Here is a 20,701-nt window from a genome sequence, read left to right as displayed (position 1 = left end):
ATATGACTTAATGGATGCGCGAAGAATATTTTCCAATTTGCCAGCCAGCAAAATCCAGTTTCAGTCATTAAATCCGGAAGAGGCTAGTTTCCCCCAAAATCATCATTTAGTGTGGCAGCCTAAACCAACACAAAATCAAGTTGCATAATCTGTTCAGGAACAAGCGATAATGACCGCATCCATCTTATCACGCATAAACGCCCTCTCAAAACTCCAGGAACCCCGAGTTCTTCAAGGTCCTATAGACCACTGAAGAAAAGATAAACAAATCAGTGGTAATTCGTCATTTTGTTCGTGCTCTCAGCTAGCGTATGAGCCAACGCGAGAGAGGGAGAATAAAATCTGTCAGTTGGACCTTTCTCCCCTGCGATGTTTTCTCCCAATCTCCTCCAAAAACACAAAACATCGACTGCCCTCTTTACGGGGGGTGTTGAAACGATGTTCAAAATAATAATGTTTGATTTAAATGTGGTTTAGTCATAAAATAAATAAATTTTGCCAATTGTCGTATTGTCATTCTTCTTCAAAAAAAGTCCCAAGTACAGGGACGTATGAAACAATTTGCTCATGTAAAAGGTCGAATCAACCTGGTGTGGTAAAACAAGGCTAAAACAAACATTAATTGTTAATTTTTTTATTTCACTTGATATGACAACCATAGCTTATAGTCAAAGCAATGATTTTGACTAAAAATATGCCCTTGAAACCCACTTACATATAAATAAGAATTAAAATAATGGTCGAAAACTTGTTCATCGGTTTCCTCCACTTGAGGGGTTTGGCTCTTAGGACGTTTTGAAAACTAACCCGAGATCTGATTGTTAATCTGGCGAAATGTAGGCGTGCATCCCACAAATTGGGTATTAAAGCCCTATGTCAATTTTTATGTACAACGGTAAAAAACATGATTTAAAACCATTTCTGATCACTTTTTTTTTCATTTTAACGCAAAAAAAATATTGACAAGACAACATTTTTTCAATGGATCAACTATGGTCCTCTTGGAACGAGCTGTCAAGTAGGACCTTTTCTGTCAAGAAGGACCGCGAGGATAATTTTTCAAAATTGATTTAAAAATCCATTTTAAACTTTTTGTGGTCGTACAAATGGTCATTGTACTCAGAAAAATAAGCTTTATCGCTGTAAACAATAATATCAGCAATCTAGGCTTCATTTTAGGACCCAATTCTATTGTCAGCTCTAATCCTGCAAACATGCTTGCCAAACCCAACCCAAGTTCTTACAAACATATTTGTTTAGTAAAGCTGACAACTTGCTGACAACAATGCTACTGAAAACTAAAAAAAAAACAAAATAAAATACAACAGAATAAAAATATTAGAAAATATATTAATTATAATTAGGTAAACAAATTCGAAAAAAAAATTTGAAACATATAAATAAATAATATACCTTAACAAAATTCCAAAACTAGAAAATGTTCTAATAATTCAAAAAAATTAAGGATTTAAAAAAAATTTCATAAAATCTAAAACAAAATCAAAAAACCAAAATTTTAAATTGATAAAATATAATTCTTGATTATTTTTAATTTTGGCATTTTTGGTTTGGGACAATCCATAAACCAAGTGGACACTTTTTTGGAATTCCCTCGTGGACAGTTGTTCATACAAAAATAAACTTTCAAGAATGCGAGGATTGGGTCCTAAAGTCATATGTAAATTTTCATGTACAATGGTAAAACACGCGATTAAAACCAAATCTACACCAATTACCAAAAATCATGAACCCATGAAGTTGAACTGAAAAATTCGTATGAAAAGTGGGATTGAACTCATAAAATCATGATTTTTGGTTGGGGTGTAATTTTTTTTTTCTTTTCAATGGACTCTATTAGTAAAGCTGACAACACTGCAACCAATTTCCCACCCCTTTGGCACAAGTTTACTCACCTTGGGTAACTCACGAGCGCCAAAAATGATGTTTTGGCCGATTTTTGGCATTTCTCGCACAACTTTTGGCTGGTTGGGTGAAACAAAAGGCGTTTTCCAAGCAAGCAAGCCCGTTCGCAAAAGTAGTGTTTAGCTTCCCGTAAAAAACTTTGCGAATCCCCGGAACTCCCGTAGAAAAGAACCATGTCCGACGCACCGGCCACCGCTGGTTCCGAGAACTGGATCAAAAAGGCCGAGGACCAGGAGATTTCCACTCTGGTGAGAGCGATTTTGTTGTTTGTTTTCTTCCGATTTCTAACCTAATTTTTTACGGAATCGACTGTTCCGCAGGTTAACGAGCTGAGCATCGAGAAGGAGAAGGACAAGAGTGAGGCCGCGCCAGCCGAAGCGGTTAAGGAGGAGACGGCAAAGCCTGAGGAGACACCGCCTCCGGCGGAGCCGGTGCCGGCGAGTGTGGAACCGCCGGCGACGACCATAGCCGCCGCTGTGAGTAGTGCTGGCACTCCGTCGGAACCGGCCGCCAGCGAGAATGGAGAGACGGCGTCGTCCACCGAGGACGCGGAGGCATTTAAGTAGGGAATTGTTGATTTGGGTTTGCGGTGTTGCGGGTTTTGATGGTTTTGTTTTTGGTTTCAGTCCGGCGGACGCAAGCTTGTTGATGAAGATTATCCGGAAGGGTCTGGTCGAGAGCAGGCAGGACATTGAGGTGCAACGCAAGAACCCGATGTCGCCGCTGTACTCTGTGAAGACGTTCGAGGCGTTGCACTTGAAGCCGGAGCTGCTGCAGGGCGTGTACGCGATGGGATTTAATGCGCCGTCGAAGATCCAGGAGACGGCACTGCCGACGCTGCTGGCCGAACCCCCGCAGAACATGATCGCTCAGAGTCAGAGCGGAACGGGGAAGACGGCGGCCTTCGTGTTGGCCATGTTGAGTCGAGTAAATCCGGCCAAGAACTATCCGCAGGTCATTTGCCTGAGTCCTACGTACGAGTTGGCCATCCAGACGGGCGAGGTCGCAGCCAAGATGGCAAAGTTCTGTCCGGAGATTAAGCTTCGGTACGCGGTCCGTGGCGAGGAGATTTCCAAGGGTTCCAAACTGACCGATCACATCATAATCGGAACGCCCGGCAAGCTGCTCGACTGGGGCATCAAGTTCCGTGCGTTCGACCTGAAGAAGATCAGCGTGTTCGTACTGGACGAGGCGGACGTCATGATCGCCACCCAGGGCCACCAGGACCAGTGCATCCGGATCCACAAGCAGCTGTCCTCGTCGTGCCAGATGATGTTCTTCTCGGCGACGTACGAGCGCGAGGTGATGGAGTTTGCCGAGTACATCGTGCCGAACCCGATCGTGATCCGGCTGGCGCGCGAGCAGGAATCGCTCGACAACATCAAGCAGTACTACGTCAAGTGCCGGAACCAGGACGAGAAGTACCAGGCCATTTCGAACATTTACGGCGTGATCACGGTCGGCCAGGCCATCATCTTCTGCCACGTGAGTAGATTCTCTCTTTTTGAAAATATCCCAACAAATTCAACTCTTTCCCCTCCACAGACGCGTAAAACGGCCGGCTGGCTGTCCGGCAAAATGTCCCAGGATGGCCACTCGGTGGCCGTGCTCTCCGGCGACCTGACCGTCGAGCAGCGCCTCATGGTGCTGGACCGCTTCCGGGCGGGCATGGAGAAGGTCCTGATCACGACGAACGTCCTGTCGCGGGGCATCGACGTCGAGCAGGTCACGATCGTGGTGAATTTCGATCTGCCCACCGACCAGCAGGGTCGGGCCGACTGCGAGACGTATCTGCACCGAATCGGACGCACCGGGCGATTCGGTTAGTGTTCCTGACCTTAAAAACATTTTCCAAACTTACTTCTTCTTTTTTTTCTTCAGGCAAGAACGGCATCGCGATCAACCTGGTCGACTCGGATCGCAGCATGGCCATCTGCCGGGCCATCGAGAGCCACTTCAAGAAGCGCATCCACCTGCTGGACGCGGAGAATTCGGACGAAATCGAGAAGATCGGCTCGTAGATTTTTGGATTTGGCGGGACAATTGTTTAAGTTATTCTTTGGACACGCGCGACACCTCGGTTATTAAAGACTTTTGTTATTTTTTCTCGTATGCGACCTAAATTTGTGCTTTAGAAACACAAAAAAAATCTATCAAGAAAATGCCTAACGAGCATGGGTTAAAATTATTCTTTTTCTATGAGATTTAGCCAAGGAAACTGCGCATTGAAATGTGATCGAATTTTGTTGCCTCTTTTCCTACCTATATTCGTGAGAGAGCGTGAGAGCGAGCCAAGCAAGAGGAGGGAAAATAGTTGAAAACAATTTTACCTAATTATTACCATAATGTAAACATAATTCCACAAAACAAGTTCCGGGTGACAAAACGGACGACTTTCCTGAGTAAGAGCAAACAAGAAAAAAAAAGAAGAGGAGATTGATGGAGAGTAATATATGCGCTTTTCAAGCGATAAAGGAAAACGACTTGGTTTGTGGGCGCAAAGTTAACTTGATCCGAAAGCCTTGAACAAACAAAAGAGCGCGGCCCCTTATTGACGAAAGAATTATTCTCCCTTGTCTTTCGTTTCAGGTGATCAACTGCAGAATGATAATCCAAGACCAAGAAAAGAAATCGACACCGGGTGCAGCTGAAGACGTAATCAAATTATCTCAGTAGTGTTTGCGCAAAACTTCGCAACTTGTGATGTGCTTACAAAATCTGCAAGTGAATCATCATTTGGTTCTTTAACTTGTACTTCATAGTGATGGTTGAGATTTAGTCGACCAACAGGGTGATAGAACAACCAACAAAGCTGCCAACGAACACCATTTTAAGGTCAGTAAAAAAACCTTATTATTCCAATGATGCAAAGCTACTACTACTTTTAATAGAGTTGGTTTAGAAGAGCTTGAAGAAATAGTTGAAGTTTTCAGCGGTGGTGTTATGCATCCTGTAACATTCTTAATATTTGAAAAATCTTTTCGCCCTCTTCGGAAAAGTTGTTCCCTGGAACACGGACTTTGGGCTCGTGAGGTTTTGAAAAATACAAAAATCGTTAAGGGGCTCAAAACTGGCAAAAAAGGCACAGAATTTACGGGTTAAATCCCATTTAAACTTCAAAGTAAAAAAAAAGTTTGGTAGTGAGTGTGGGCTCTGTGTAAAGCGACCTCGTTCGTTTGACAACAGTTGGTGTCAGACCGTCGAGGTTTCAGTGTACCTAAATGGTAAATTTTTTTTGGTGATTTTTAATTAATAACTTTATGTCACAAAAATTTGATTTGCAAAAAAAACACAATTTTTTTTTTCTGATATGTTTTAGGGGACATCAAATGTCAACTTCTCAAAAAATTCGAGATTGTGTCAAAAATCTTTGTCTGAGTTATGAATTTTTGAATCAATACTGTTTTAAAAAAAAATCGAAATATTGGTCGCAAAATGAACACTTAAATTTTCGATGTAAAATCGAATTTGTAATCAAAAAGCACTTTAGTGAAATTTTGATAAACTGCACCGTTTTTAAGTTATAGCAATTTTTAGGTAATTTTTTTTTGAAAATAGTCACACTTATTCATTTTTTTAAATTAGTACCCATAAGGCTTTCTAGTCTGAAATTTACCAACACATTCAAATTATGCTTACATGGCAGCTGGACGTTTGTTTGCATCAGATTTCCTATCTCTTTCTAGCAAAAGTTTTTTGTCAGGCGACTTCTAGCTGTTTTTTTTTTTTTGACTGACCGCCCGATATGTCAGCCAACATACTTTGCAGGGCTGTGACAGCTCGAGCTCGATCTTTGTTTGCATCAGGACACTGTGACGATAAGTTCGTAATTTTTGGGTTAAACTATATTTTTTTCACTGGGCCTAGAAAGCCTTATGTTTGCCCTCTTATGAACAACATATTTTAAAAAGCTCAGAAAATTCTCTATATTTTGTTTTTTTTTGTAACTTAGTTGCTGAGATATTGCCAAGATTTAAAAACAGGAAAATTGATGTTTTCTAAGTCTCACCCAAACAACCTACCTTTTTCTAATGTCGATATCTCAGCAACTAATGGTCCGATTATCAATGTTAAAATATGAAACATTCATGAAATTTTCCGATTTTTTCGAAAACAATATTTTTGCTTAGACTAGTTGCAGCGCGAAGTTTTATAATTGTTTCAAATTGCGAGCAGTTTTAAATTGTTAGAACTAGCGGAAATGAAACTAGAACACGATGCTCGCAACGCGCTGATCTAAATGTTGTTTCAAAAAAATGGTGTGTGTGTAAGAAAACGTGGATATCTCTATATATCTGATTTTTTTTTAAACTGAGTTCTATTCCAGTTCCAAATGGTCTCACGTTTGAAAAAAACTCGTCGAGCAGTTTTATTTTGGTTTCAAAATACTGCTCGAAAAATAAAACTGCAACTACGCGTTGCGGGTGGTCTGTTTCAGTTCCATTTGAAAAATGAAACAACTAGAACAAAGTAGAGCCGCGTTGCAAGTAGTCTTATACCACAGACAAACAGACGTGACTCTCCATACAAATTATTTTTGAAATCCATCGTCCTTCATCAAATCACCAAATCTCGGCGACGCCAGCGCTGCCTGGTGAGCTGATGCCGAAGCGCAGCCTAAACATACCAATACTAACTCATTACTGTCATGTGCCACGTCAGTGTATGCGTGAGACAATCAAGCCTAAACGATTGTAAACATCAACAGCTGGTCGAAATAATTTTGTTGTTGCTACTCGATGAAAAGAATAAAAATCAACAACGAAGGCCGAAGATGACGGTGGGTCGGTTCCGTTTCCAATAGCAGAACCTCATGAGCCAAATCATGCGGCCAAAAAGGCCAAAAGGACGACCAGCAGCAGCAATATGAGCAGCAGTCCACGGAGGGTAAGCAGGTTGCTCCGAAGGAGATGACTCCACCACAGGATCCGGTTTCCTCCGCAGTAGCCGGCGCCTCAGCAGCAACCTCGACATCGGCAGGCAGTTGAGCAGGCCTACCGGGTTAATAGTGGGGCAAGAGGCTATGGCCAAGACTGCCCCAATTTTGTCCTGGAAAGCCTGGATTGTGATTCACGGTTAGAATTCCAGAATTCCATAAATATTTGTGCACTCATTTGCTGCTGCGCACGTGCTCACGCTCAACTTGAAAACAAAAACATGCTTCACACACACTGAGAATAGACGGGCGAGCTGTCACGACAGCAGCGCCATCAGCGCCGGGTGGGTGGATGCCGAAACAAAATTGCATTTGAAATAACCGTTTTTGGAGGACGATGGTTCGGCACTCGAGTGTCCCGTCTGTTTGTCTGTGCTTATACTCTGAAGTGTTTTTTTAGGAATATGTGTTAACCCTCTACAACTCAACTCCGCCTTTAGACGGGCTTCGATTTAAAAAATCGCCAAAAATCAATTTTTCAACCAATTTTTGATCTTTAAAAAGCATTGGAAAGAAGAACTCTTAAAATTTTAGAAAATGTATGGGTTGGAAGTTTAACTTGTTTTATGTGACTTTGCCAATGTTTTTAAAAACGTCATTTTTTTAGGGGTCAACTTTGGCTGTGTTTCTTACTAAAATTTTCTATACTTTAAGGTAAAAGAAGTATGCAGTAATTTTTCTAGTGCCCCGGACAATGCCTCTACGCATTTATTTACAATTTAAATGATAATGGTGCCTTTTTAAAGCGTCCTCCGGCGAGACAGGGGGTTGGTGATGGCTACACGCACCCGCCGTAAAAACCAAGTGCAGAGAGCTCCAGATGCGAGCCGATCCAATCGCCGACCCGATTTTCGGGGATCCAGGGATTGGAAACTCGGGACGTGGAACTGCAGGTCTCTCAACTTCGATGGGAGCGACCGCATTCTTCATAACGAATTGCGGGTCCGCGGTCTCGAAGTCGTGGCGCTGCAGGAGGTGTGCTGGACGGGGAAGGACCACCGAGAGCTCGGTGGGTAAACTTTGTATTGGAGCGGCGGCGATACACACGAGCTGGGGACAGCTTTTATCGTGCTGGGCGAAATGGCGAAGCGCGTGATTGGGTGGTGGCCAGTCAACGACAGAATGTGCCGGTTGAGAATCAAGGGCCGATTCTTCAATCTGAGCATCATCAACGTGCACAGCCCGCACATGGGAAGCGACGCCGATGACAAGGACGCTTTCTACGAGCTTCTTGACCGCGAGTACAGGAAGTGTCCAAAACACGACGTCAAGATTGTCATCGGCGACTTGAACGCTCAAGTTGGCCAGGAGGAGGAGTTTAGACCGGTTATTGGGAGGTTCAGCGCTCACCAGCAGACGAACGAGAACGGCCTACGACTCATCGATTTCGCTACCTCCCGAAACATGGCCATACGTAGTACCTTCTTCCAGCACACCTCCCTATACAAGTACACCTGGAGATCACCAAACGACACGGAGACGCAAATCGACCATGTTCTCATCGATGGTCGGCACTTCTCGGACATAATCGACGTCAGAACCTACCGTGGCGCGGACATCGACTCGGACCACTACCTGGTGGTGGCAAAGCTGCGCCAATGCCTGTCCGAGGTCAACAAGATCCGGTACCGTCGCCCGCAGCGGTATAACCTGGAGCGACTCAAGGATCCTGAGGTCGCTACCCAGTACGCGCGGGAACTCGAAGCTGCGTTGCCTGACGAGGGTGAGCTTGCCGAAGCCCCTCTGGAGGCCTGCCACATGGAAGCAGCCATCAACGCAGCGGCATCGAGCGCCATCGGGTACGTGGACCGAGTTCGACGGAACGGCTGGTTCGACGAGGAATGTCAGGCGATTTGGGACGAGAAGAAAGCAGCGCGGGACAAGTGGCTGCTGCACAACACCCGAGGGAACAAGGAGTCGTACAAACAGTTGCGAAGACAGCAAACCCATCTCTTTCGGGACAAGAAGCGCCGCCTGGAAGAGTTGGAGTGCCAGGACATGGAACAGCTGTATCGCTCCAACGAAACGCGCAAGTTCTACAAGAAACTCAGTCAATCCCGGAAAGGCTTCATGCCGCGGGCCGAAATGTGCCGGGATAAGGACGGAGGCATCTTGACGGACGAGCGTGAGGTGATCGAAAGGTGGAAGCAGCACTTCGACGAGCACCTGAACGGCCCAGAGGCGGAGTACCAGGGCGACGGGGGAAACGACGTCAGCGGTATGGTGGACGGCGAGGACGAGCCAGCACCCACGATGAGGGAAGTTAAGGATGCCATCAAGAAGCTGAAGAACAACAAAGCAGCGGGTAAGGATGGTATCGGTGCTGAACTCATCAAGATGGGCCCGGACAAGCTGGCGGCCTGTCTACACCGGCTGATAGTCAAGGTCTGGGACACAGAACAGCTACCGGAGGAGTGGAAAGAGGGAGTAATATGCCCGATCTACAAGAAGGGGGACAAGTTGGAATGTGAGAACTATCGAGCCATCACTATTCTCAACGCGGCCTACAAAGTGCTGTCTCAGATCATCTTCTGTCGTCTATCGGAGCGAGCAAAGGATTTCGTTGGGACGTACCAAGCCGGTTTCGTGGAGGGGAAATCGACGACGGACCAAATCTTTTTGCTACGCCAAATCCTCCAAAAATGTCGCGAGTACCAGATCCCGACGCACCACCTGTTCATCGATTTCAAAGCCGCGTACGACTCGGTCGATCGCGAAGAGCTATGGAAGATCATGTACGAGAACGGCTTTCCCGGGAAGCTGATCAGACTGGTGAAATCGACGATGGACGGGGCACGGTGCAGCGTGAAGATTTCGGGAGCGATGTCCGACCCGATCGAATCGCGCAAGGGACTGCGACAAGGCGACGGTATCTCCGAGGTCGTGGAGGAGTTTGTGTACCTCGGATCGTTGGTAACGTCGGACAACAACTGCAGCAGAGAAATTCGGAGGCGCATCATCACCGGTAGTCGTGCCTACTATGGACTCCACAAGACCCTACGGTCTGGTCATCTTTCCCGGCGTACAAAGTGCACCATGTACGAAACGCTGATAAGACCCGTCGTCCTCTACGGGCACGAGACGTGGACGATGCTCGAGGAGGACCTGCAAGCGCTTGAAGTTTTCGAACGGCGAGTGCTTAGGACGATCTTTGGCGGCGTACGTGAGAACAATGTGTGGCGGAGAAGGATGAACCACGAGCTGGCGCAACTCTACGGCAAACCAAGCATTCGGAAAGTCGCCAAGGCTGGCCGAATCCGGTGGGCCGGACACGTCGCAAGAATGCCGGACGCACTGGATGCGCGCCAACCGAACCAGACTATCAATCCGGTGAAGTTGGTGTTCAATTCGGAGCCGGTTGGAACGCGGCGGAGGGGGGCGCAACGTGCACGGTGGTTGAACCAGGTGGAGGAAGATCTGGAAAGCGTGGGAGTTCCGCAGCGGAATTGGAGAGTAGCAGCCCAGGACCGAGTTAGATGGCAACGCATCTGGAGACAGCTCATGACCCGGAGGTTGTACGAGCAGTAAAAGTAATAGTAAGCCATTTTAAAGCAGAAAATGTGAAAAACATGCAAAAAAATGAAAATGTTACTGTAAACACACGAAAAAATTAGATAGGCAAAATGTAATAATAGGAGGTGGTAGAATAGGCCAAAAACTACCGAAAACAAACATAAACTAAATAAGATAAATGCAAATTAAAATACTAAAAATGAAACAAAAAAAACATAAAACAAGAGAAGTAAAGTTTTTCATAGAACAAAAGTTGCTCAAAATGACCTCCTGAACACGGGAAAAATAAAAATATTAGAAAAAAAAATTGGGCAGTAGAGGGTTAAGTTTTTGTTGTTTACGAAAATTGTCAATAGTAATTAATTTCTACGTCTACCACCAAAACGTGACCGTAATTATCACGCAATTCACAGGACAAACGCCGATGTCGTATCAACCGACCCAACACACAAACCCTTGTTTACCTTCCCAATATACACATTTGCACTGGTTCGCCGTCGAGTCGATGATTGCGGGATCGAACGAGTGTTTAAATTAGACCAAAATGATTGTGTCTATTTTTGTTTCTGTTTACTGTTTTCGATTAGTGCACTCTTGTTTTCAAACGCTCTCACCTAGTCGAGGATGATGCGTTTTCGTGGGATGTTTTCTTTTGATCTAGTTGAAATAAACAAGATGTTTCTACAATGTGATAGTTATTTTTACAACAAGATTGTTTTTATTCGTGTCGATATGTTTTTTGGTCACTTAATACTAAACGGTGTGCATGTTGTTGCTTCAACAAGATAAAACAATAGACTCTCTTCTACAGAATAAACTTTTAGGTCTGGTCACTAGTTAAAAGAACAATGTCGGTTCAGGTTGGGTAGAGTTTAGCATATTAATGTAATACATAACAGTTCTCCTGCAAATCAAGTTGCACAATCGAACAAAAATACAAAACGGTACACATGAAACAGAAAATGGAAGTTAAAAGTTAACCTTTGTTAAACAAAGCGAATGCACCGAAGCTTTTTTTTTTGTTCTGAACTCGTGTCTTTCATTGTGAGTGTGAGTTGATGCTGTCGTCCTTCACCGTTAGCTTACTCGTCCAGGCAGATCGTTCGGAGGATGGCCTCGCACACGACGTACGGATCACAGTTGGAGCTGGGCCGACGGTCCTCGAAGTAGCCCTTGCCCTCGTCGGCGACGCCTCGCGGAATTCGCACGGAAGCTCCACGATTGGCAACTCCTAGGGAAGATAGTTCAAAGGTCGATTCAGTACGTGGTTCAAGGTTCGTTAGTCGCCCTACTAACCGGCATTAAAATCGTGGATCGAGCTGGTCTCGTGCTTTCCGGTCAGACGTCGCTCGTTGTCCTTTCCTCCGCGCGGGTCGTACGCCCGGATGTGGCGCTCGTGGCACGTGGACAGCTTGGCGATGGCCTTCTCGATCTCGGCCAGACCGCCCTCGTCGCGCATCGCCTGCGTGGACACGTTGGTGTGCGCACCGGCGCCGTTCCAGTCACCGGGCATCGGCTTCGGGTCCAGGGTGGCCACAATCTGCAAGAAGCGAAATCAAATAACTTAGAGAAGTCCTCGCGGCCAATACTTTTCAAGCCCCAACTCACACCAAACTCTTCGGCGATACGGTGCAGCAAGAACCGCGACATCCACAGGTCATCGCCCATCGAGATGCCCTCGCACGGTCCCACCTGGTACTCCCACTGGGCTGGCATCACCTCCGCATTAGTTCCGCAGATCTTCACCCCCGCGTACAGGCAGGCCCGGTAGTGCGCGTCAACAATGTCCCGAGCGTACACTTTGTCCGCTCCGACGCCGCAGTAGTACGGGCCCTGAGGTCCCGGGAACCCGTTCTTTGGCCAGCCAAGTGGACGGCCGTCAATGTCCAGCAGGGTGTACTCCTGCTCGATTCCGAACCAGGGCTTTTCGCCGGCGACCTGGTCGCAAACCTCGCGGCACGTGCGTCGCTTGTTGGATTCGGTGGGGCGGCCGTCGAAGCGGTACGTCTCGCACATCACCAGGATGTTGTTACCCCGGCGGAACGGATCCCGGTAGATGGCCACCGGGTGCAGGTACACGTCCGAGTTGTGGCCTTCGGCCTGGTAGCACGAGCTGCCATCGTAGTTCCAGATGGGAAGGTCTGGGGAGATAGGTGGGAAAAAGTAAGATAAAGTTTTATGAGCAAATCAACTTTTTTTTTGTATTTTTTGATTTGGATGAAACTTAGTCCCTATGTCAAAAGAAGTCAAATTGCATAATTAGTTTTTCCATACAAGTCTCTATATAATTTTGGGGACTGGTCATACAGGGTGCGCTGGAAGAGGGGACGCGCAGTCCGGGTATTTTTGTGTTCATTTTCGTTTCGTTTTTGTAAAACTGCAGGCTTCTTGGGAGGGCGCCGGTATTGACTAATAAAGTAGGGATCTTCAGAGGTTAAACAGTGAACGATGGTTGGCTCCCTATTTTTGATTCATTGTTTAACTTCAGCTGATCTGTCAATAACGGAGTATCAGCTCATTGGCAGTCAACCATGCTCATGTTCACAAGTCCCCATATAATTTGGGGAAATGGATATTTAAATGTATGAAATTCTGTATCTTGAGAGAGGATTTCTGATCGATTTGGTGTTTTCGCCAAAATTGTAGGGTATTATTAGTACTTTTCGGAAGATAGGTACATGAAATGACTATATTTCCGTTTTTTATTCTACATTTTACCACTTAAAGTTAAATTCCCAAAATATGATTTTTTTATTTTTGATTTTTTTATATGTTTTATAATTTACATCTTCTGAGCCATAGTGTGAGATAGTGCAAAATCTGGCTTAGCAGAAAGATTTTTGGATAAAATATCGGCCTACCTGGACCAAAAAAATAGTTCAAATTCGTTTTTAAATCAAAATTAAATTTGCAATCGAATTTGCAAAGAGCCTTATGTTTTTTTTTTTTTATATAAAATTTGCTGTTTTCTAGTTAGGGGCAGGGGGGCAGAATGAACCATGGGGGCAGAAAGAACGGGCCACCCTTGGTTTTGGGCTTTAGAATGGATTTAGACCAACTGTAAGGCAAGGGTCTTATAAAGGACGTCAAATAACATCACCATACCGAAAACGACGTTTGAATTCATTGTATTTTTCGAATTATGAGCAAAAATGTAAATTTATTGACAAAACCACGCAAATGTTGTTTATTTCGAGGTTCTTAAATAAGTTTTCTGAAAGGTTGGATTGTTTGAAAAAGTTTGCTCAATGATTATAACGTTACTAGATACTACTACCAAGTCTAATCTAATCTAATCAGACCCTAGCGCAGCCAATCTTTCGAAGGGATCCTGGAGAGTGCCTTAGGTTAGATGACGCCTAGCACTCTTCTTGTCATTTATTAACATTTTGTAGTGCGCCATTGCATTAGAATGCATTGAAACATCACAAGCGTTAAAGCGGCCAGGCCTACTGCGTAAAGCCGTATCGCAGAGATGACTCGTAATTGGGTTGAGTTTGAGCACTGAGTGTTCGAACAACAACACAATTCTGAATCGACAGGGGAGGAAGAAGCGTGGGGACACACCACCATACGCTCCGAGATTTTTGGTTGTATTCGTTGGGAGCACCATGCTAAGAAGATTTGGTACTCCGGGACCCTCTGGGATGGGACATTGTATTTCCACGAATGCCCTGGACACTATTTGCCGTGGTTATAGCGCCACAACCCGCTCTCTGTAATAGTATTCCTAATTCCAGTCCAAGCTCACCAAGTCGTCATGGCCTAGTGGTTAGCATTTTTGCTTACCAATCCAAAGGACGGGGGATCGAACCCCGCCTCGAGCGACTTTGATTTTTCGTTCATATTCATCATTTCAAATTAATGTGTTCTTAACTTTCTCGTTGGGAGCAGATGGGAATCGAACCCAGAACCATTCGCTTACAAAGCGAACACCGTAACCAGTCAGCCACGGCCGCTCCTAATTACTAGATACTTAATTCGCTTATAACTTTTTATGATCAAGTTTTACAGCTTTGGTATGTTCTATAAAGTTGTAGAACATTAAATTGCTAATGAGAATCTCACTTTTGGAAATATTTGGATGGAAGTAGCGCACCCGGCAGACAAAACCGTTAGAAAGTTGGGTTTTTCATACATTTTTTTGATTTTTCCCATACAAACTTCACCTTCGAGTATCAACGGGTAAATGTTGTCCGATTTTGCTCATATTTGGCACAGAGTCCTAAAATAGGTCAAGGAACAATATTCAGCTTGTGGAGCGAGGTTTTGAAAGAATGTCCCATATTCTGGGCACCCTACTCAACAATCAAAATAAGAACGAAAAAAATATTATTTTTTTTCGTGATTCGATTATCCGAAGTGAAATTTTGCCAAGGCCTTCGGATATTCGAGTCTGGACTGTATACCTTTTCTGTGGGATCGACTCCTACACCTGGACTGACCTGACGAACAACCTAACCTCTAGGTTAGGCCGGGACACAAGGTAAATTGGAAACTGTAAAATATGTCGTTCCAAACTTGTTTTTAAATTGTTGTTCTACTAAATACCGTCATCTGGGGTGAATCGGGACTACAGTATGAATAGGGACAGCAGTGTTTAGAGCACTCACAGGTTTTTAATTTGGAAATGGGTGTACACATTTTGTTGGTCTGAGTCTGTTCTATCCGAAACCAACCAGAAAAATAAAAATATTGTGCTCTGACATGGTCAAAACGAAAACGAAGTTGACTTTATAGCTGTCGGCCACCATTGCTAGTACCAACCACTAGTGTCTTCCTTTTTATCTACAAGGACTTCGCCGCCCTGGGCTCCTAAGTGTATGAAAGTATGGCACGGAGCGACGGCGCCGAATACCCATATTTACACAAAGAATTTTAGAGCGCCCGCCGCGGGATTCGAACCGGCGACCTCTGGATTGTGAGTCCAGTGCGCGGTCCGATTGATCCACACGGGCGGGACAACATGGTCAAAACTGCTGTCCAAACTCGCCCCAGTTGACGGTACGACACGACCTGTGTGCTCTACTGTTGTAATCGTTAATTTACTCATTCAAATCAAGATCTTACGGCGTCTGATATCCAGCGCACTGCAATGCATCATCGCACCGAGTGCGTCTCTGCTCTGTAGTCGTCGTCAGGTCTAGAACTAGTTTGCTAATTCGCAGTAGGAAAATTACAGCCGACCTTCACCGAACCGCTCACAGCCCGTTTGGAGGTTATTTATAGACCTTGATGGTGTGTTCCTAAGTTGACATGGACACCCTAAGGTCAGGACGACGCGCGTGGGTCGGTCGTAATTGGAGAAAAGTCTATTAATTTTTCACTAGCTATACACTTCCGTGAAGAGATGTACAGCGGTCATGTTTGATCGACGTCCTCAGCGGCGGACGGGGATTCATTCTGGGAAATGTACCCTTTGTTTACAGAATAGTTGCACTGTTTGATTGGTCGTGTGTGTGTTGTGTACACCGGAGGTAACCAGATATTTGCCGCGCTCAATTGCACATTTCCTTCGCCCATTCAAGCGGTTCAGTTTGCCGGTCGTACACCTCAGACGGTCAATATTTACGGCTATCCCTTGGCGTCAAGTGTTGTGGCTCTAATCAAATCTCCAAAAGTCCCCGCGATATACGAACGCGATACTGACTCAGAGTTCAGCGAGTGTGGGCGTTACGTGCTAATTGCATCAGCTGTTCACGTGCATCTTCGCGGATTGAATCAGGGGAATTGCGCTCGGGCAGACACGTGAAGATCGCATGCCATATGCTGCGTTTGTTGGTTTGAATACTGACGACGACTCAGCTGTTCTTAGAAAGTGGTTCAATATGTCAGTTAGCAGCTATAAGATGTTCCTGAATTTTGTTCAACATGAACAAAATCATTTCCAACATCAAGTTTATCGTAATTGATTAGAATTTGGTGACCTGACTGTCAACGAGCTGTCTCGTCACACGTCATTCATACTCGAAGCTTCGGATAAAACGGTTTACCGACAACCTGTTAGAGTACGAACCAGCCGTTTACGGCTATAACAGCGTGTTGCGAATCTCTCCGTTTTTGCAATAAAAACGTCGTAAACCGCATTTGACTTTGAACTTGAGAGACTTTAATTACGAGACTTGATGTGGTGTTGTCTACGTTGAAGATTTCAAGGTAGATTAACAGTTTCATGGAGAACATTTCACAGAACTCGTAACTTGAGGGGGGGGGGGGTCAATCTAAGCACTCACCACTGGGCTTGTCCGGGATAAAGTCCAGCGTGCGGTCCTTGCAGCGGACGTGCTCGCCGGTGCCGTCGATCCAGATGTACGTCGCCTGGATCTTGCCCTCGGGCATCGGCAGGCTCATGTACTTCTCGATGAGCGTTTTGTTGATGTGCGCGTTCGGGGATTCCTCCAGCGTTTTCGACATTCTGCAAAGGTGGGAGAGAAGAAACAAAATTACAGTTATGTATAAGTAAAGTTTGCTGTACAAGGCCATCTGCATTTGTTCTGTTGTATTTGCCACACTTATGAACTATACGTTTTAGTATAGCACAGTTGTTTATATAATATGACATGGGGTGAGGGTGTAAATGGGTTTAATTACTAATTAGCGTATTGTTGTTCTCGGCTGACGGAATACCACGCCGGTTTGTGATGCAAAACATAGAATATTCAAACTAGTATGATGCTTTAATCGAACTTAACCCTCTACTGCCCAAATTTTTTTTCGAAAATTTTTATTTTTCCCGTGTTCAGGAGGACATTTTGAGCAACTTTTGTTCTACGAAAAACTTTACTTCTCTTGTTTTAGGTTTTTGTTGTTTCATTTTTAGTATTTTAATCTGCATTTATCTTGCTTAGTTTATGTTTGTTTTTGGTAGTATTTGGCCTACTCTACTACCTCCTATCATTACATTTTGCCTATCTAATTTTTTCATGTTTTTACAGTAACTTTTTCAATTTTTTTGCATGTTTTTCACATTTTCTGCTATAAAATGGCACCATTATCATTTAAATTGTAAATAAATGCGTAGAGGCATAGTCTGGGGCACTAGAAAAATTACTGCATACTTCGTTTTACTTAAATATAAGAAATGTTAGTAAAAAACACTGCTAAAGTTGACCTCTAAAAAAATGACATTTTTAAAAACATTGGCAAAGTCACATAAAACAAGTAAAATTTCCAACCCATAAATTTTCTAAAATTTTAAGAGTTCTTCTTTCCAATACTTTTTAAAGATCAAAAATTGGTTGAAAAATGGATTTTTGGCGATTTTGTAAATCGAAGCCCGTCTAAAGGCGGGGTTGGGTTGTAGAGGGTTAATTGAAAATCAGCAATTGCACAGAAAAATATCAAGCTTACAATCAAAACAGATCTGTCTTGGCTTTGTTTTTCCTTTTTGATATTAAGCCATAAACTTGCCATTTAGTTCAAATGAAATAGAATGTCTCTCTTGTGGCTGCACAGTAAAAAATAATGTAAATTTGGAAGCTGTAATTTTGGAAGGTTGAATATTACCTCTTTTATGATGTAATTTTACCTCAATTTAGACTAAAAAAGTGACATTACACCAGCAAAGTGGTAAAATTACACATTTTCAGAGGTAACATTACACCTTTTTTCTGACATAAAAGATGTACCCCTTCCCAGATGTAATATTACCAAGATTTTTTTTTCTGTGTGTTGCTAGAAACGATTATAAACGCAGGGGAATGCATTTTAAATTGATTTCAGCTTATTGCACTTCAAATTCCATTGAAATTTTGAAGTTTTTTGAAAAAAAAAATTTTTTTGCTCCCTGATTTTCGGGCCAACTTTGAAGAAAGGGGGTGGGAGACAAAAACTTTAAATAAAATTTGTACCAGCCTAATATATTCGAAATCCCTATAGCTCACAACTGACTCTGGTTTTTTTTTGATGAAATATCAATTTAAAAAGAGGCTCTGAATCAAGCAATTTTAGCCCTATTGAAAAGTTATTGCGGATTTATTGTACATCTTTGCTATAATTTTGTTGTATCTTGTATTTGGAAACGAGCTGTCTAAGACCTAAGATAAGACTGCCAAAAAAGGATGCAAAGATTTATTTAATAAAAAAAAATCAATTTTAAACTCTTTGTGATCGTACGAAGTGTAGTTGCGCTTAAATAATTAAGCTTTATTGTTGTGAACAATATAATGAGCAATTTTAACATCGTTTTAATCAAGACAAAAATCTTACAGGGGATGGACAAAATGATCGTGACAGCCCTTTTTTTTCAAAATTTAAGTGCTGATAACTCTTTCGAAGATTTATTGAAAAAAAATAAACCTGACAATAAACATTTCAATGAAAGTAAAAATGCAAAAATTATTGCTCTCTATACTATTAAACCAATAAATGCATTAGTTTTATGAATTGATAAGTTTACCAAACAACTCATGCATAAAAAAATATATTTTTACAAATCTAGATTGTCTTCTCAGCAAATCTAAACATAGAAAAAGATATATTGAAAGTTTATTGGAGCCTGAACATTGTTTTAAATTTATGATGTGTTTTTCCACAGTAAGTTCGAGCTAATTTCGCACCGATTTCTAGAATATAGCATATTTTTTTCCTAAGCGTTTACAAAATACAGGATTGAGATCAAATCTCCTCAGGGATTAAGCCAATCCCCTAATAGTTGACCGAATCACGTCATGTGGGTCCAAAAAGGGCGAAAAAGAATCCAAATCGCTATTTAGGCGGGATCTTGCATAAAACACTGGACCTCAAATTTGAAATTTTCCGAAATTTTTCAAAAAAAGGAAAATATTTTTAGAGCTAGAATTGAATATTTTTTAAAAAGTTCAATTTATTTTTGCATTAGACTATTAAAAATTGGATCAAATTTGTTTTAATTTATTTTTTCAATTCTTTGATTTGGTTTTATTAGGGGTAATTCTCTACCAACTCACATGAAATCGGGAAAAGTTGTCCCGACCCCTCTTCGATTTGCGTGAAACTTTGTCCTAAGGGGTAACTTTTGTCCCTGATAACGAATCCGAGGTCCGTTTTTTGATATCTCGTGACGGAGGGGCGGTAAGACCCCTTTCATTTTTGAACATGCGAAAAAAGAGGTGTTTTTCAATCATTTTCAGCCTGAAATGGTGATTAGATAGAAATTTGGAGTCAAAGAGACTTTTATGTAAAATTAGACGCCCGATTTGATGGCGTACTCAGAATTCCGAAAAAAAACGTATTTTTCATCGAAAAAAACATTGAAAAAGTTTTAAAAAACTCTGCCATTTTCCTTTACTCAACTGTGAAATTTTTTGAACAGGTAATTTTAAGAGAAAATAAATGTACTTTTCGAATCTACATTAACCCAGAAAGGTCATTTTTTTCATTTAGAACAAAATTTTTCATTTTAAAATTTCGTGTTTTTTCTAACATTGCAGGGTTATTTTTTAGAGTGTAACAATGTTCTACAAAGTTGTAGAGCAGACAATAACAAAAATTTTGATATAAACACATAAGGGGTTTGCTTGTAACCATCACGAGTTATCGCGATTCTACGAAAAAAAGTTTTGAAAAAGTTACATTTTGCGTTTCTCTTTGTTTCGTCGTCCGTGTCTGTCGGGGTAGACCATGAACGGGCATGAATAAAACGACCAACTTTTTCAAAACTTTTTTTCGTAAAATCGCGATAACTCGTGATGTTTATAAGCAAACCCCTTATGTTTCTATATCAAAATTTTTGTTATTGTCTGCTCTACAACATTGTAGAACATTGTTACACTCTAAAAAAAATAACCCTGCAAAATTAGAAAAAACACGAAATTTTAAAATGAAAATTTTTGTTCTAAATGAAAAAATGATCCTTCTGGGTTAATGTAGATTCGAAAAGTACATTTATTTTCTCTTAAAATTACCTGTTCAAAAAATTTCACTGTTGAGTAAAGGAAGATGGCAGAGTTTTTAAAACTTTTTCAATGTTTTTTTCGATGAAAAATACGTTTTTTGGAATTTTGAGTATCCCATCAAATCGGGCGTCTAATTTTACATAAAAGTCCCTTTGACTCAAAATTTCTATCTCATCACCATTTCAGGCTGAAAATGATTGAAAAACACCTCTTTTTTCGCATGTTCAAAAATGAAAGGGGTCGTACCGCCTCTCCGTCACGAGATATCAAAAAACGGACCTCGGATTCGTTATCAGGGACAAAAGTTACCCCTTAGGACAAAGTTTCACGCAAATCGAAGAGGGGTCGGGGCAACTGCTGTGTGAGTTGGCGGAGAATTACCCATATGCAAAAATCAAATTACAATGAGTTCATTTGAAGTACATAACATGGTTTTGAAGATCCTTTCAGCTGT

The 20,701-nt window shown here is 42.7% G+C and overlaps 3 protein-coding genes across 5 annotated transcripts in view; 2 read left to right on the top strand and 1 right to left on the bottom strand.

Moving 5' to 3' along the window:
* LOC120430222 (putative peptidyl-prolyl cis-trans isomerase dodo) overlaps window positions 1-20,701 on the top strand; it is a 277,938-nt gene that overhangs the window by 85,524 nt on the left and 171,713 nt on the right. The window lies entirely within an intron of this gene.
* LOC120425159 (DEAD-box helicase Dbp80-like) lies at window positions 1,960-4,053 on the top strand. The gene is made up of 5 exons (XM_039589589.2): window positions 1,960-2,171; window positions 2,244-2,485; window positions 2,550-3,408; window positions 3,469-3,745; window positions 3,805-4,053. Exons 1-5 carry the CDS (start codon window positions 2,097-2,099, stop codon window positions 3,942-3,944), a joined length of 1,593 nt encoding a protein of 530 aa, XP_039445523.1. The 5' UTR covers window positions 1,960-2,096; the 3' UTR covers window positions 3,945-4,053.
* Window positions 11,051-20,701, bottom strand: part of LOC120425156 (glutamine synthetase 2 cytoplasmic-like) — an 84,571-nt gene continuing 74,920 nt past the window's right edge. For all 3 annotated transcript variants that reach the window (XM_052710177.1, XM_039589586.2, XM_039589585.2), the window contains exons 2-5: window positions 16,606-16,787; window positions 11,981-12,513; window positions 11,669-11,912; window positions 11,051-11,603 (exon numbers count right to left, since the gene is read on the bottom strand). In XM_052710177.1, the coding sequence (XP_052566137.1) occupies window positions 11,455-11,603; window positions 11,669-11,912; window positions 11,981-12,513; window positions 16,606-16,786 (1,107 nt within the window). In that variant the 5' untranslated portion in view covers window position 16,787 and the 3' untranslated portion in view covers window positions 11,051-11,454. The remainder of the gene's footprint in view (window positions 11,604-11,668; window positions 11,913-11,980; window positions 12,514-16,605; window positions 16,788-20,701) is intronic.

This window comes from Culex pipiens, chromosome 1 (genome assembly GCF_016801865.2).
Source record: "Culex pipiens pallens isolate TS chromosome 1, TS_CPP_V2, whole genome shotgun sequence".
Lineage (NCBI taxonomy): Eukaryota > Metazoa > Arthropoda > Insecta > Diptera > Culicidae > Culex > Culex pipiens.
Note: the sequence above shows the minus strand (reverse complement) of the source record. Positions and strands in the feature narration are given on the sequence as shown.

Bases quoted from the DNA above. Each gene is read 5' to 3' on its own strand.
- LOC120425159 (XM_039589589.2), top strand. From the start codon at position 2,097: ATGTCCGACGCACCGGCCACCGCTGGTTCCGAGAACTGGATCAAAAAG. The intron at 2,172-2,243 runs GTGAGAGCGATT...ACTGTTCCGCAG, and splicing joins ACCAGGAGATTTCCACTCTG to GTTAACGAGCTGAGCATCGA. The intron at 3,746-3,804 runs GTTAGTGTTCCT...TTTTTTCTTCAG, and splicing joins CGGACGCACCGGGCGATTCG to GCAAGAACGGCATCGCGATC.